This window comes from Sceloporus occidentalis, unplaced genomic scaffold (genome assembly GCF_023333645.1).
Source record: "Sceloporus occidentalis isolate IW3139 unplaced genomic scaffold, rSceOcc1.0.p SCAF_3, whole genome shotgun sequence".
NCBI lineage: Eukaryota > Metazoa > Chordata > Lepidosauria > Squamata > Phrynosomatidae > Sceloporus > Sceloporus occidentalis.
In genome coordinates, this window is record NW_028316983.1 from 185,718,832 (window position 1) to 185,736,294 (window position 17,463).

At 39.6% G+C, this 17,463-nt stretch overlaps 1 protein-coding gene across 23 annotated transcripts in view; it reads left to right on the top strand.

The window, feature by feature from the left end:
* The window catches only part of EPB41L3 (erythrocyte membrane protein band 4.1 like 3), a 119,574-nt gene that overhangs the window by 62,906 nt on the left and 39,205 nt on the right, over positions 1 to 17,463 (top strand). For 13 of the 23 annotated variants that reach the window (XM_089517076.1, XM_089517082.1, XM_089517083.1 and 10 more), the window contains exons 4-11: positions 2 to 106; positions 3,506 to 3,548; positions 7,841 to 7,916; positions 8,768 to 8,986; positions 9,243 to 9,330; positions 13,489 to 13,560; positions 14,734 to 14,886; positions 16,886 to 16,983. In XM_089517076.1, the coding sequence (XP_089373202.1) occupies positions 2 to 106; positions 3,506 to 3,548; positions 7,841 to 7,916; positions 8,768 to 8,986; positions 9,243 to 9,330; positions 13,489 to 13,560; positions 14,734 to 14,886; positions 16,886 to 16,983 (854 nt within the window). The remainder of the gene's footprint in view (position 1; positions 107 to 3,505; positions 3,549 to 7,840; positions 7,917 to 8,767; positions 8,987 to 9,242; positions 9,331 to 13,488; positions 13,561 to 14,733; positions 14,887 to 16,885; positions 16,984 to 17,463) is intronic. The other 10 variants (XM_089517100.1, XM_089517079.1, XM_089517090.1 and 7 more) reach the window with 1 other exon arrangement.

The window sequence follows — 17,463 nt, forward strand, 5'->3', positions numbered from 1 at the left end:
GAAACGCTCAAAAGGCCAGGTGCTGTTTGACAAAGTGTGTGAACATTTAAACCTCTTGGAAAAAGACTACTTTGGGCTAACATACAGAGACATGGAAAACCAAAAGGTAAGATTAGTCAATAATATAGGAAATTCATGAAATAATGATATAACAGAAGGGAATTATATCAAGCCTAAGCACAGCAACCTAAATAAATGAGACCAAGACTGTGCTATGAGGGTCAGGCCTTGAAACTGGTTACTTGATAGCAATTCAAAATGCCTCTTCCAAGGTATGATTATATCTAATTTTGAAAATGTTTACACTGTAAAACATGTTATTGCTTCACAAAACCATTTCTACATTGCCTGATGTATTCCTGTTCTTTCTGATTTATACCAGTCCACATGGATTTAAAAATAAATTATAACCATCCATATAGCTGTTTCCCCCCCCTGGTTCTTGTGTGCCTTCATGTCATTTCTGACTTATGCCTATGCTAAGGGGAACCTATCACAGAGCTTTCCTAACAAGATTTGTTCAGAGGCGGTTTGCCTTTGCCTCCTTTTTTATGTAATTAAATGTTAATTCTGTGACATACAAGCTGATTTGTTATCTACACAAGATACTTCCCAAAACTTTTATTACTGTGACAATGCCTTTATGTTGGTTCTAATGCCAACAGAAGTCTATGAATATACATTAACTTTATGAAAGAGTGCAAGCAAATAAAGAGTTTAAAATACATGAGCAGATACCTGTTGTTCCCCTGAAGCCAATATATGCGATTTCGTTTTTAAAAGAACATGCACTTCTGTAAAGGAGGAAAATTCTGTGCTATGAAATTGGTTGAATAGAATATTGTAGATAGTGGGAAATAAAAGAGAGGCAAACAAGGAGAGCTAACAAAAAATACTCCTATAATTCTTACAGTTAGCAGTATCTCTTCCCAACAACAGCCTCCATATTATAGTCCACAAAAGCAGACACAACATTTAAAAAGTAAACATGTTCTTAGATTTGTTTATGAACCTGAAATTGATACTCAACAGTACAGTTGGCTCTCTTCTTCCACTGGCTTGCCACTGCCATGGTCGCCTTAGTCGATGATCTCCATCTGGGCATGGACAGGGGAAGCGTGTCCCTGTTAGTGCTTTTGGACATCTCAGCGGCTTTTGATACCATTGACCATGGTATCCTTCTGGAACACCTGAGGGAGTTAGGTATCGGGGGCACTACACTCCAGTGGTTCCGTTCCTACCTCTCGGGTAGATTCCAGATGGTGCAGCTGGGGTACGTCTGCTCCGATAAGAGGGCACTTACATCTGGTGTCCCTCAAGGAGCTATTTTGTCCCCATGCTATTTAACATTTACATGAAACCGCTGGGAGAGATCATCCGGAGACACGGGGCGCGGTGTTATCAGTACGCTAATGACACCCAGATCTGCTTCTCTGTGTCCCCGACTGATGCAGTGACTAGGGATGGCATCTCCCCTCTAAATGCCTGCTTGGAGTCAGTAATGGGCTGGATGAGGGAAAACAAACTCAGCCTGAATCCAGAGAAAACGGAAGTACTGGTGATAGGTTCCCCAGGCCCGGGTAGTGAAATTTGTCCACCTGCCCTGAATGGGGTCACGCTCCCCCTGAAGGACTCAGTTCGCAGCTTGGGAGTGCTTCTGGACTCGTCGGTCCAACTGACATCTCAGGTGGATGCAACGGTCAGAAGCACTTGTTATCAGCTTCGGCTGATACGCCAGCTGCGACCCTGCCTGGACCGGGGGGACCTTGAAACTGTAGTACACGCTCTGGTAACCTCTCGATTGGATTTCTGTAATGCGCTCTACATGGGGCAACCCTTGTACCAAACCCGGAAGCTTCAATTAGTGCAGAACATGGCTGCGAGATTGGTCGCTGGATGTTCCAGGGCAGACCATATAACATCTATCCTAAAAGATCTCCATTGGCTGCCTATTCGCTTCCGGGCCCAATACAAGGTGTTGGTAATTACCTATAAAGCCCTAAATGGTTTGGGCCCAGGGTACTTGGAGGACCGCCTCCCCCCATATAACCCGCCCCGCACACTCAGGTCAGCCGGGAAGAATCTGCTGAAGGTCCCAACTGCCCAATATGCGGTGACCTCGCAAAAGACCTTTTCCATCTCGGCCCCAAAAATGTGGAACAACCTTCCCGACGAGTTCCGTTCCACCACCTCCCTAGATCTTTTCAGAAAGAACCTTAAGACCTTTTTCTTTCACCAAGCTTTCCCCCCATGAGATGTGATATTATGCCCTCTCCCCCTATTGTGTAACAATTTTTGCAATGTTTTTGGATCGATTCAACCAAGCTGGCTGTGTAATAGTTTTTAATATGATATTTTTACATTGTTTTTATTGATATGTATGTATTTTTATGTTGAATTTTAATCTGTAAGCTGCTTTGATCATCGCTGAAAAGCGGGATAAAAATAAAATCTATTATTATTATTATTATCTGTGGATTGGAGCACCCACAGATTGCACCTCCCCATTCTTCCCAAATAGTGGCACATGACACAGCCACACTGCCATTAGAAACAATGGGACTTGAGGTCCCACTGATTTTGCTATCCACACCGTGGGGGGAGGTCTAGAACGGAATTCCTGTGGATACGAAGAGCTAACAGTAACACGCATCTGTTTACACAGCGAGGCTGATTTTGTCTTCTAGAGAGGAATACTCTTGCCCCTCCATGTCAGAGATCAATCTTTAGTATGGAAAAGTTTTCAAAGGCCTGTTACAGACAGCCAAAATAAAGCTGCTTCGAGTCACAGTGGAGGTATGGTGTTTCAATGATGCATGCATCCTAAGAGTCCAGAAGTCGCACCAAAGCCACGCTCCAGCCCTAAGGACTGGAGCATGGCTTTGGTGTGGCCTCTGGACTCTTAGGACACATGCATCATTGAAACACCATACCTCCACTGTGACTCGAAGCAGCTTTATTTTGGCTGTCTGTAACAGGCTAAAGATTGATAATTCATATTATAAGCCATTTGGGACCTGTGTGCTGCATCCCAGTAGAATAAAAATGTCTTTCTCTACACCAGTCATAATAATTCTAGGTTATTTTAAGTGTACATAATGCCCATCTTCAGTATTACCTTCAAAAATGGGAAAGCAGACGCTGGAAAGATACAGGCTTGCCTGGAGTCTCCTGGTAAGGTAGCTTTTGAGGTGAAAATTATACTGAAAACTTCCCAGTAATTAGCACATACTCTTTGCTAGGAAATCAGCTATCAGTGTTTACTTAGATTCTAAAATGAATGCACATGATTGGGAATTAGATGGAGTTAAGCACATTGGGTTCCCTTGTTTTCAAATAGAATGTTAAAGCTTATGTTTCTCTCCTTCCCATTTATATTCATGTGGCATGAAGGTGTTTGGGTTCAGCTGGGTCACTGTATTATATTTGTATCACTTGTCATTTAATGTGTTTGAAGTGCAATGTTTGTAAATCTGATTCCAGTATTTAAAATACTTCTTTTCAGAATTGGTTGGACCCAGCCAAGGAAATAAAAAAGCAGATTCGAAGTAAGTTGCAATCATCTATTAGAAGTGAATTGTACCATTTCACTGGATACTTAAAATAGAACATGTTCCTATTACAAGAATTGAAATTTACATTATGTATAGAAATGTTTGTGTTTAACATGAAATATAAGTCTTCTTATTAATGCACCATAGAACTATAAAACATACTCTAAGCAAGAGTTGTATATTAACTGAAAGAACCAGGGGGGGAATGGAATGTGCTGCACTCATAAGGAAACAGGATATGTTACTTAAATTCACTGCTATAGTGAGAAAAGCTGAGTATGAACTATGGCCTGTCATATTCAACTTAGTCCTGATGATTTTACAACTGCTTTTCTGGAAGTGATTTTAGAAAGAAAATATGATTGAGATGCAGATGGCTACCGACTCTGAAAGGGCCAGCCCTACTGTTAGGCAAATGATTAAGAGTGTCCTGATATGACATTAAATTGATAATTACTTTATTTATTACTATTGTAATTTTATTGTCAAAGAGGGAGAAAAGTACTTGTGGGATTTTAATGATCGATAGTACTGTACTTGGTGGAAGGGTGCAATTTTCTGCTTTGCTTCAGGCAGCAAAGTTAAGCTGAACCTCTTCCTGTGGGAAGGTTTCCAGTTTGCAAGGGCATCTTTCTGTTTCTGGGCTAGCTGGGGACAAACCAGTGTTAAAGCATGCTTCAAAGATCTCTTTGTAGAATGACTAGTTTCAAAATCTGTTTTTGTGTTGTTTTTGGCAAATACTATGGCCCGTTACAGACCGCCCAAAATGGGCAGTCTCGGGCCGCTGCCGGTTGCAGCGCGGAGGAGTCGCAGCCGCCAAACCGCGCGACTCCTCCGCGCTGCAAAGAAGGAGCACGAAAATCACACTCCTTCCGGCAACCCGGAAGAGACGCCACAAGTACCAAAGACTAATTGTTATGTTATTGGGCTATGTCATTAATGAATATAGAATAATATTTAGAAAGGTTAAAAAACAAACACCACTGACAGAATGGATTTCCTCTCACCTCTGGCTCCATCAGGAGAAATAACTGAAACTCTAAGCCCACGGATAGAAAATGTTGCTCTCTATGCTTCACAACTGCCATTATAAGCCATTACAAAAATTACCTGGTAAAACATCTGTAGCCATAGAAGAGTTCTGTCTACATTCAGTTCATTCCTGTTATTATTTGCATTTTAAAAATTATATCTCTCACTTTGGCATCAAGGTTACTTTTATTAACAACTGTTGGTTTAAAGTTATATTGTTATTTTAAAAAAACCTGATGCTGCCCCTACTATCATCATTGTTTGACTTTTCAAAGTACCAGTGCTACAAATACCCTGAATAAAATTGTCAAGGCAATCAAAAGTGTTTTTCCAGGCTTGATGTAGTGCTTATAATGTGGAATCTACTATAGCAAACAGATGTTGGTGGTTTTTCTGAATAACACTTCAAAAGTATAAAGTGTATGGAAACAATTACCTTTTCTACCAAGCATCCTCCATTTGGTATTAAAATATAGGTTCCAGTTCACAAATGTTCATTTATAGCAAATGTAAAGCAGTATCCTTTTGTAATAAGAAATATCAAAATTTTAAATGTTTATATAAAATGTCAGAAAGTTCTGCTCGGAAGAAAGTTCTGCTAACCAGGTTTGGTCCAGCCTCTGTTCATCTGCCAGTGAAACTAGTATATTGGTAGAACAGACTCCTCTGGTAGCCAACTCCTATCACATGCTCTCCCAAATCTGCTTCAGAAAGCAATTCTTCAGAGCAAACTTGGGAGGGAAGATTGGAAGTCATTCTGCAAGTGAAAGTTGGCTTATATGATGTTGGACGGAACCCATAGGCTGCAATCTAGGGGATTTATCAGGATGGAAATCCAATGTCTTCCAGTATCATTTCACTGCGAGCTTACAGCCCTAACCAGTATCTGGATGGCCACATGATTCCTACACTGGTCTGAAAGTAATGCTAATTCTACTGGAAGTAGACTTATTGAAATGAATTGGAGATCTTAATCATGACCTACCTAAGTCCCATTTCAGTTTATCTACTTTGGGTAAGACTAACGGTGAATTTAGCTCACCCTACGAAGGTCTCTGCATACTGTGTCAATTTGGCTAGGTTTATATAATTGGTACTATGACTTCAGTGTTCTACATTTTAAAAATCAATATTTGGACAATCAAGAAAATGTGTGGAATTTGTTATTATGAGTACCAAGTGTTGCCATAAGTCAAAGCCAGCTTGGCAGCTATTAACAAGAAACAGCAATATGAGTTTGAATTCTTAACCAGCAAGATCTGCTGTGACACTAGGAGATTATGCAGAATTTAAAAATGACAGTACTACATTAGACTGTAGGAAGGGGTGCAGTTATAATATGTGCAAATGCAAATCTGTTTCAGAGAACTTAAGTAGGAATTCATTACTAACAGGTATCACAGAAATTATTCTTCAGAGGTAATTCAAGAATATGAATTATGCAAATTTGTGTTAGCACACAGTGACACTTTTGGGTCTCTCCACCTGAAAGGTGCCCAGTTATTGTGGCAGTCAAATAAATCATATACCATGCTTTTATTTCTTGTTATGTGCCTACCAGTTGATTCTGACTTAAGGAGACTCCTTTATAAGGGTTTTTTGGCAAGCTTGTTTCATAGGTGGTTTGCTAGTGCCTTTCTCTGAGGCTGAGAGACTGTGATTTTCACCCAGTGGGTTTCCATGTCTGAGTGGGAATTTGAACCCTGGATTCCTAAAGTACTAATCTAATACCCAAACCACTGTACTACACCATGTGATCTAATATAATTTGGCTAAAACTGGATATATAATTTTCTCTAATTCTTTCCCCCAGTTTTACTCTGTGTAAAATATGAGTATGGACTATGGTACAGGGGTGAGAGAATTTGCTTTTATATGAAGCCACATGCATAAATTCAGACAGCAGCCTTAATTTATTCCTTGCTTTACCTCAACAAATGTATGACTCAGGGATTTGTTCACTAAGATTAAACTGACCTCCAATCAGTTGTTTAGAATTCTGCCTATACTGAACAAACTAAGTTTTGTTAAGGAAAGATATTTGTAAATATGGACAAAAAAGTACAGGGAAGTTTATACAGTATGTGACAAAGATTTGCTCACATTAAGAGTATTCCAGACCCTAAAGAACAGATTCTAGAAGAATTTGTAAACAACTTAAATGTACATTGTACTGTCAGTATTAGCCTGAGCTCTCTTCCATCAAGCACACCAAAGCTCTAGTAATACAGCTTGACAAACCTTCAACATGTATATTCATCACTACATCCTCAGTTTAGATGGTGCAAAATGAAAAAGTACTTAAAATGGATCTAACTCATGTTGCTTTTGGTAGGAAGAAGATATATTTCCTCTTGGTGAATTGTGTTAGTTATTAATTTTTAATATTGATAGCCTGACTTTCAGTAGGAGTGAAGAGAGCAAACAAATGATAAAATAGCAGTTGAATGTTTTAGGCAACAGTACAAATTTTTAAAGCCCAAAATAACTAAATATTTCACTCTGCACTAACCTGCAAAAACTTGCTGGAATCAAATAATTTTCATTGTGGTTTTTGTTGTTGTTTTGTTAAAAGAATGATAGAACTGGCTGTCCATTTTCAGAAATGACATTTACCAAGCATCACAAGCTTCAGTTTGCAGTATCCATTTGTCATGTATCTGGTAGTGGATGAGGAACAATAATAGATAATGAATACTCATCTTGTATTCTTGTATCAAGATTCAACCAGTATAAGAAGACTTGGCACTGTATTTACTCACTTGACAAATCAAAACACCCTAAATAGGCACTGAAGTAGACTTATGTGAATACTGAATAGTTATTCCTCCAGTTTATAGGGTAGATTTGGGATACATTCTTACTATTGACCTCCATACTTACTTTTACACTTTTGTTCATAATAAAATACATTTGCTCATGGCTAGGCTTTAGATATAATTGCTTGCGTGTTGATTAGTTATGGGCACAGACTCTACTGAATGCTCCTATCCCCATTTTTTTGGATAATGTAAACAATATCTTAGTGGAAAAACAACAACTCGCAGTCCTTTGCCTACATAGTTTTATGGACATTTCACATAAATGGCTCATTGCTAAGGGACAAATCTCCACCTCGAAAGAGAAATGTAATTGAAGGCCATTGTGGTTTCATGATGAAAGACTAGCAAAAGCAAAGCACAAATATCAATTTAGTAAACACAGAAAAGAATTTCATTGTTATTACTACCAGTAAACTTCGGTTTCTCCTGTAGGTGGTGCTTGGCATTTCTCATTTAATGTCAAATTCTACCCTCCTGATCCTGCCCAACTTTCTGAAGACATTACCAGGTATTTTGAAAACCAGTACTCAATTTGTTCCTGAAAAGTTGTTGATAGCAATAATCTCTTTCTTACCAAATTCTCCCTGTACTGCCAGGTGATCACTACCACCATACTGCTATTATATCAATGGAAGAAAAAGATGTAATAAATGTTGAGTATTTTTCCTTTCCTCTCCTAAACACAAACTGAAGTTTAGATTTAACTCATATGTTACATGTCTCAATTCCTAAGCTTTCTGGCAGCAGACTGCGCCATCAAGCTAACTTGAAGTGGCAGTGAAGAAGGAAGATGAGGTGGCCCCCTGCTGCCTGCCATGGTGAGGATGGCAAGGTGGGCTTTGGGTGGCCGAGGCGGCAAAGTCCCATTGTCCCCAACGGTGGCATGGCCACGCCATCATTGAGGACAATGGGACTTGAGCATCTGTGGATGTTGGTATCCACAGGGGGATCCAGAATAGACAAGACAATAAAGCTGCTAAGAAAGGTGGAGGACAGTAGAAAGAGAAGAAAATGGATAGACTAAGAAGACCACAACTATGAGCCTACAGGACCTGAGCAGGGCAGTTGAGGACAGGGGGGCATGGAAGTATCTCATTCACAACGTCACCATGAGTCAATCCCACTCAAGGGCAGTTAACAACAACAACAACAAAGCACACTCTCACCTCAAGATGGAAGAAGATCATTTATTTCATATTCTTGCTTTTCCCCCCTCCAGGGATTGAGCCAAAGACCCGAAGAGGCAATGAGGCATATGAACTTTAATTTCTTCACAATTGCTAGAACTTGTATATTCCTAGCGTGCATTTATGGAAATGTTGATCATTTTTTTGGTTTTTTTGTTTTAATCTGGTGCAGGTATTACCTCTGTTTACAACTGAGAGATGACATTGTTTCTGGACGACTGCCATGTTCTTTTGTTACACTTGCGCTTTTGGGTTCTTACACAGTTCAGTCAGAGCTTGGAGATTATGATCCTGATGAATATGGAAGTGATTATGTCAGTGAATTTCGTTTTGCACCAAACCACACTAAAGAACTGGAAGATAAAGTAATAGAGCTTCATAAAAGTCATAGGTGAGGAAAGCAGGGGGAAATGAGCATGTATGATATGGCACTTTGGGATTTCATGCAAGAAAAATGTGTTGGGTTTTCCAATTTTAAAATGAGAGAAACGTAAAAACAGTCAGTTCATCTATTTAGTTTAAAACAACAGTTGCATGAAATTCTGTCTTGTTTAAAATTAGAGTGAAGAATATTATGTTCCAGAAAACCTTTTTTTTTTTTTTTTTGCATGTTTTTAAGTGTTTTTTACCCAACTGATTTTCTTTAGGGGAATGACACCGGCAGAGGCTGAGATGCATTTTTTGGAAAACGCCAAAAAATTGTCCATGTATGGAGTAGATCTACACCATGCCAAGGTAGAAACAAACAGATCTCTTATTCAGTGCATGAGCTTTGTTATAATGTCCTTCATACACTACAGTAGCAAATACATTGTACTTGTGGGTATAAATAGAAACGTATAAACATATTTATGGTATTTCATGCACATTTCATTCTTTAGTTACTGTGTATATTGTGCTATGTAAATTGATGCTGATAAAAATTAACAGCATTAAAGCACTTTTAATGAAGGAGAACTAAATCTGAACTATGATTCATAAAGTATTACTTCACTTAGCATGTTAGAATGGATGTAAAAATCCATGTTAAAATAAATAAATAAAATAAAAGCTTTATTTCTAGCCCGCCTTTCCAGAGATCAATCCAACAACATAAAATTTACAATAAAAACATTGTCAGAATTTACAATTACATTATATAAAACATTATATAAAACAACAACAATAACAATTCCAAGCTAGCAGCAATTGTAACAACAGTGAGGGGGAGAGGGGTCACAACAGGGCTATTGGGGGTATGACTGTTTGAAAAGATACATTTTCAGCCCTCTTTTAAATTGGGCTAGGGAGGGGGTCAAGCAGAGCTCGTCGGGGATCGAGTTCCAGAGCTTAGGGGCCGAGGTGGAAAAGGCCCTTTGTGTAGTGATGGCTCGTCTAGCATCTGGAACTCTTAGGAGATGTTTATCACCCGATCTGAGAGTGCGGGGCGGATTATATGGAGAGAGGCGGTCCTCTAAGTACCCTGGCTCAAGCCATTTAGGGCTTTATAGGTGATAACCAACACCTTGTATTGTGCCCAGAAGCGAATAAGCAGCCAATGTAGATCTTTAAGTACCGGTGTTATATGGCTGGCCCTGGAAGATCCAGTGACCAGCCTTGCTGCCATATTCTGGACCAGTTGAAGCTTCCGGGTTTGGTACAAGGGTTGCCCCATGTAAAGCGCATTGCAGAAATCCAAACGAGAGGTTACCAGAGCGTGTACCACCATTTCAAGGTCCCCCCGGCCCAGGTAGGGTCGCAGCTGGCGTATCAACCGAAGCTGATAACAGGTACTCCTGACCGTCACATCCACCTGAGATGTAAGGTGAAGCGACGAGTCCAGGAGCACCCCCAGACTGCAAACAGAGTCCTTCAGGGGAAGCGTGACCCCATCTAGGACAGGTGGACAAATCTCCAAACCTGGACCTGGGGAACCTATCACCAGTACTTCCGTTTTCTCTGGATTCAGTCTGAGTCTGTTTTCCCTCATCCAGCCCATTACCGAGTCCAGACAAGCATCAAGAGGAGAGATGCCATCCCTGGTCACTGCATCAGTCGGAGACACAGAGCAATATATTTGTGTGTCATCAGCGTACTGATAACACCGTGCCCCGTGTCTCCGGATGATCTCTCCCAGCGGTTTCATGTAAATGTTAAATAGCATGGGAGAGAGAATGGCTCCTTGAGGGACACCAGATGTAAGTGCCCTCTTATCGGAGCACACGTCTCCCAGCTGCACCATCTGGAACCTGCCCGAGAGGTAGGAACGGAACCACTGGAGCGCAGTGCCCCCAATTCCTAACTCTCTCAGGCGTTCCAGAAGGATACCATGGTCGATGGTATCGAAAGCCGCTGAGATGTCCAAGAGCACTAACAGGGACACGCTACTCCTGTCTATGCCCAGACGGAGATCATCGACCAAGGCAACCATGGCAGTCTCAACTCCATAGCCCGCCCAGAACCCAGTTTGAAATGGGTCTAGATAATCAGTATCATCCAAGATCGATTGAAGCTGGAGTGCAACCACCCTCTCGATCACCTTTCCCAAAAATGGCAATAGCAAAACGGGCCGATAATTACTATGCATCAGGGGGTCAAGGGAGGGCTTTTTGATCAGCGGTTTCACTTATTTGACAAGCACCTAACTAGCAGCCTTACAGCTCTGAAATTCATTACTATCATTTACATGGGAGCAAACTTCAGCAATGCTGTGCCAATCAAGCCCCCGCACTGAGTGGGAGTAAGAGAAACGGAGCCATAGATAGTCCACTGTATTACAACTATACAGCTGTTAGCAATAATTGGTTTAATACTTGGGCAAACTATATCAAAATTTACCAGCTGTTTGGCAGAAGAAATATATGACTGTAACAGAGGTGGGTTTGGTTTGTTTTGTTTTGGGTGGGGATGTAGAGTATGTAGATACAAATCTAGCAGTTGCCTAAATCCAACATCACAGTGGTGGAGCTTTCTTTCTCTTTATCCAGAGCTAGCTTGGAAGGTTCACAAAGTAAAAGAGGTTACCACTCCATTTCTACCAGATTCTGCCTCTCCATCTGTAGAAATCCAGTGTGGGGTACTATCTCCAAACTCTTGTGCCGTCTGATTGACAAATTTTATGCAACTACAGCCCACTCTAACAAATAGATGATGATGATGATGATGATGATGATGATGATGATGATGATGATGATGATGATGATATAGATGATATATTTCTTACCCACCTCTCCCCATGGTTTGAGGTGGGGAACAACAACAATAAACGGATATACAACATCAGTTAAAACACATCAGTTAAAACACACATTGGTTTAAAATGACAAATAACATACACACATATAAAAAAGATCCACATTCAAAATTCATCATTTAAAATTCACAGTTTAAAAACCAGCTGGATATTCAGCTGTCAAATCTCTTCTGGCAGCTAATTCAACAGTCTAGGGGCGGCTGAAGAAAACATCCTCTGGCTGACAATTGCCAACCTAGTCCTGGCTGACTGGAGTTAAGATGTCTTAAGTTCTTTATATACAGTTGGAGTTTTTTTAAAAAAAAAAGGGGGGGGGGAGAATATACTATAGTAAAATTCAATGTGTCTGTCCTCCAATTCTGAAAGCCAGGATGATGTAGTGGTTTGAGCACTGGAGATAAGGGTTTGAATCCCTGCTCAGCCATGGAAATCCACTGGATGACCTTAGGCAAGTCACACTCTCAGCTTCATAGGACGGTAAAAGGGAACCCTCCTCTGAAAAAGTACAGCCGGCCCCTAGTATCTGTGGGGGTTCTGTTCCATACCCAACTCCCTGACATGAAAAAATAGTGGGGCCACAAGTCCCCTGGTTTTCAATGGTGGCACTTGCACACGTGGCCGCTCTGCTATGGCCATGTGCACACACGGCCCTTAGGGGCAGTAGGGCTTGCTGTCCATGGATGCTTAAATCTGTGGATGGCAAGACTGTGCTTGGGAAGTGTAGGCTGTATACCTGAGAAAAGATAGGTTCACGTTAAGATCTCCATAAGTTGGAAATGACTTGAAGGCACATAGAAACAACAGTCTTAGGATTCTACATCAGCAGCAGTGGCATAAGCAGAGTGCAAAAGTCACAGGCCTGGAACAAGTGACTAAACTTCTCTCCCTTAATCAGCCTTGGAGCCAGATGCTGATCTTTATGATCATTGGCAATCCAATGTGGAGGGGATAGTTTGATACCTGCACCCAACAATGCTTTTCTTGTAACTGGAGTTTTAATTAACCTGTGTTTACAGCTGTTAAAATGCAATCCATTGTTAAACCAAAAAGAACTCATAGATATGTGTAGAAACAGTATGCTTTCCCAAAACTGTAGATACTCAGTTTATATTTGAGTTTCAATTTCATCTATTCAATATCACATGTATCACCTTAATTAAATAATTGAAATTGGCAAAATGTTAATGGGCATGAGGGCTCAAAATGATGACATCCATGTTATTGTGGTCATCTGATATTCTACATAAAATCTGATAAGAAATTGACTTTTAAAAGCCCTTCAGCAATTTCTGTAGTATTCTATAGATAAATGTGTGCTGATGAGTGGAAGACAGTTTTAGCTTTTGTGTTCTCTTAATTGCCCTTACTCAATCAGTTTGTGTTGTTCAAGGACAGCATTCCACCAGAAGGCATGCTGGTTTTGTTTTTCATACTGAAGTTGAAAAAGCTTGACAACTTTAGCCATCAAAGTACTGTCACTGATTTGAAGGACCATCAAGAGGGTAAAAAACAACAACAAAGAATGTGGCCTACATGGATGGAAATGTTAAGATGAATGCAATCACCATAAACAGTTGCTGTATAAAAAGTTGTTAATATTATGCCTAACATTTTCAAGTCTGCTGTACAAATATTAAGACAATGCAATCTTTGCCCCACAGGCTTACAATCTAATAGATGCAGTCCAAAAGGAAAAAGTGATTGGGAAGAAACAGGAAAACAAGTCCATTCAGGCACTGATTCTTGATCGAGCTACATTTTTGTTGAAATGTAACAAAATGTAACATTCACTTAGTATCAGGTCTTCAAAAATGTTTACCTGATACAAGAGCATTGTATGTGTATAATCCCCAGCACAAACAAGTTTTATTGTTCACTTAAAACAGGGGTGTATAACTGTCCAGTCCCAAGGGCTTCATCTAGTATCAGTTAAGGGTGATATGCATGCCTACATGTGTACACACACGTTATGGAGATTAGACTAACTTTTGCTCTCCCTTTCTATTGAGATATAGTGATTATTGTAGTGGGTAAGTAGTGAAGGGGAATACCTCTCCACTGCAGTGTTCACCTCTGGAATTATTGTTCTTATTGCCTGGGAAAACAGATATCTCAGAAATCCAGGCATAGTTTTTTCTAAAATTTCAGAGTTTAGTTAATAATCTCTGCTGTGAGTTTTCGTGGCTTAGCTCCTTCCAGCTTCAGGAAAATGGCCAAGGTGCCTAGGGACACAGGTTGTGCACCCTCATGTAAGCATTTAAGTAAAGTTCTGTGTGCATAAGAGAGATAGTCCATACTTTGAAATCAGATTGCTTACTTTCACAGTGGCTCTGTGTTAATCTGACTGTGTAAAGTTTTGAAAGGGAGTTTTAATTGAGACAATTTGGTATGATGTTTACAGGCATTTCCCCCTTACAAATGGTGGGGAATGGTCTGAGGCTTCTACATTAGAGCAAAAACTGTTTTGAAAATTTGTGTCTTCAACAGTGTTTACTACTATTGGTTGACCCCAGAAAGTCTTTTATGAGGCTTCAGTCGAGCTCCAAAAGGCTTTTGCCAGGCCCCCAGCATAGTTCTGTATTCCATAAACAGCTCGCCATGCTTTTTCTTATTGTGAGGCCAGCATCCAAGCAAATGGAATTTAATCATCCCCTCAGTTCAGCCTCTTCTCTGTACCTGATCAGAAGGAACATGTGCACTGAGCATGATCACTTGGTCAGGACATCAGAACAGTGGTCTGCATTTTCCTTCGCCCCCATCCCCCACCCCTTATCACAGCCCATTTGCTTCCTGGAGATGTTCAGACTTATTGAAGCATCTTTCTTGTGCAGTAGTAAGAACCCAATTAGAACAATCCACCCTCAGAAATGATCCTAATTCTTCTGTTCCCCTCTTGCTTTTTTTAGGATTCTGAAGGTGTTGAAATCATGTTAGGGGTTTGCGCAAGTGGTCTTTTGATCTATCGGGACAGACTACGAATAAACAGGTTTGCTTGGCCTAAGGTTCTCAAAATTTCATACAAGAGAAATAACTTCTACATCAAAATCCGACCAGGTGAGGTAAGTATACTTGAATTAATTGAATGTCTTCCACATTGGTTGTTCCAAGCTGGGCAGTCTTGCAGTTCCTTAAGTTTGTAAAGATGTCTTTTGCTTTAGAAATTCCTGCACCTTGAAGCATACACTTACAACTAAGACACTTTTTTCAACTTTGAAAACCTATCACAACCTGGATTTTCACCTCTGTCTCTTTGTGGCACAAATTTATCTTCTCATCACTGCAATAAAAGAGGAAAAAAGAGACTTCTTAGGTGGCAGCCAATGCAGCAGTATCCTCTGTTTGCAGAGATACAGGACCATGACCAAGTTCAGTCTCTCTAAGAGAGTCAGTCTAAATATTACACAATTTATGCAGTTTTAGTTTTTTTAAGAGTAAAGAGCAGGTTCAGGGGGCATAACCCATTGGATGCCTGGTGGGGGAAAGAGGGGTTTAGCCTTTGTTGTGGTTCTGCTGGGATCACCACCCCCACTATTTGCATCATTTCAATGGGTTCTCCCTTCAAATGAGTGTGTGTAGGAGGTGTAATCCTGAAATAGACTGTAGGTGATGGCAAGGACTAAACCAGTGCTACTCAAAGTGGTAGTCCCTAAATCAGTGCTAGTCTTCAAGCTATTGGCTACCACTGACTAGCAAGTTTCCAAGGGAAACAAAAGAGCTAATTGCAGCCAATAAGTGCAAATATGGTGCTGAATCCTGGCACACTGGGGGGGGGGGGGGCTGCTAGTTCCTTACATCAGATAGATCAGATTGTGAAGCAATACTCTAAGTTGTTCTATATCCTCGAACAAGAGGTCCATGACTGTACTTATTCTTGAAAAAAATATGCTAGTGCAATTTTTAACTTGGTGAATGGTGTCAAATTTAATGTGACCCCATAGAAAAGTAGTGAGATGTGTTAATCCTGGCAGCTCTGGAAATATGTCAACATGTGAAGACTATATAGGTACAGATAGGTGTGTTTTTTCCTCCTTTTTGCTCTAAAATGGTTATCTTTTTGCAAAAGCATATAATTTCAGATTTTACGCAAATTAATGTCTTAAACATCCAAACAATCCCAATAGGTTTATGATTTAAGGATATTTATTTGTTCAATAGGGGAAGGAACTTACATTTGGTTCTCCTACTTGCAAATTCCAGAGGTTAAAATAACACATCTATTATTATTATTATTATTGTTGTTGTTGTTGTTGTTGTTGTTACTATCCGCCTCTCCCCATGGATCAAGGTGGGAAACAACAATAAACCAACAATGCACAACATCAGTTAAAACACATTAAAATATTTAATTCAGTATGAATGTCAAATGGACTTTTCTCAGTATAGCAGGAAGATGAGTATTTCATATAACACATTATTAATATTATTATGATTAATAAATAAATATTATTTGCTAATTTCATCTCTACTACAGTTGAAATGGACATCACGCAGAATGTCTGTGACCAATAAAATCCAGTGGTAGCAATTAAATTCATTCTTTCATACATATATAGATACACACATATATACAAGATAAATACAACAAAAGTTGAGTAAGAAGCTAGAAACATAGAAACGTACAAGTGTAATGCGTAATTATCAAAGGGTGATAGTTAGCAAGTAGTATCAGAAAGTGAAGCTAAGAATGAGTCATGGTTTTGCAACACTATCTTTGCCTCTCTTGTCCTTGTATGCTGGCAGAGAGCCTGGCTTACATTAAACCACAGTTATTCAAACTGGGGAAGTCTAGTTTAGAATTGCCAGCCAAGGATGGTAAGCCATCCTGGATAAAATATTCAAATCATTAACTCTTCTTTCAAGAATTTGTTCTCACCCAAAGGATCAAATTGAGATTTCACAGGTAGCTATAAATCTAGAATAACTTGGCCATACTAACAGTGTCCTTCCAGTCTGTTTAAAGGTGTTGCATTTACAGAGATGTGAGTACATTTATGGAAATACTTCTTTAAAAAGTCTTCTGTGCAGAAATACATGTTCTTTTTCTTTTCTTTTTTTTAGTTTGAACAGTTTGAAAGCACAATTGGATTTAAATTACCAAATCATCGTGCTGCAAAGCGTCTATGGAAAGTATGTGTTGAACATCATACATTTTTCAGGTATCACGTCTTTTTTTAAAAAAATACATTGTTAAAATGAGTTCAAACAGCATTTTTGGCTACTGGTCTTTTAGAGAAACTTTGTGGTTAATGATTATGTCCAGCAGTGATGCTAAATTATTTCACCAGTTTGATCCAATTATACACTAGTGTGTGATGTTTATATCATGATTCATGAGACAGTCTCATGAGACAGAAACAGAAACAACTTTACTTTCATGAAATAAAACAGTTTGATCCTATTATATACTATTTCATATATATGATATGTTTATATCATGATTATTTGTGAGACAGATATTGTAAAGCAAAATATGGCAAGTACTGTTGTGTGTGCCTTCAAGTCCTGTCCAAATCATGGTGATGCTAAGGCAAAGGTATCACCGGGTTTTCTGGTGCTGAGAGGGTATAAATTTCCCAAGGTCACCCAGTGTATTAGCTAACTTAAAATTAATATATATTATCCAATTGGGTCAGATG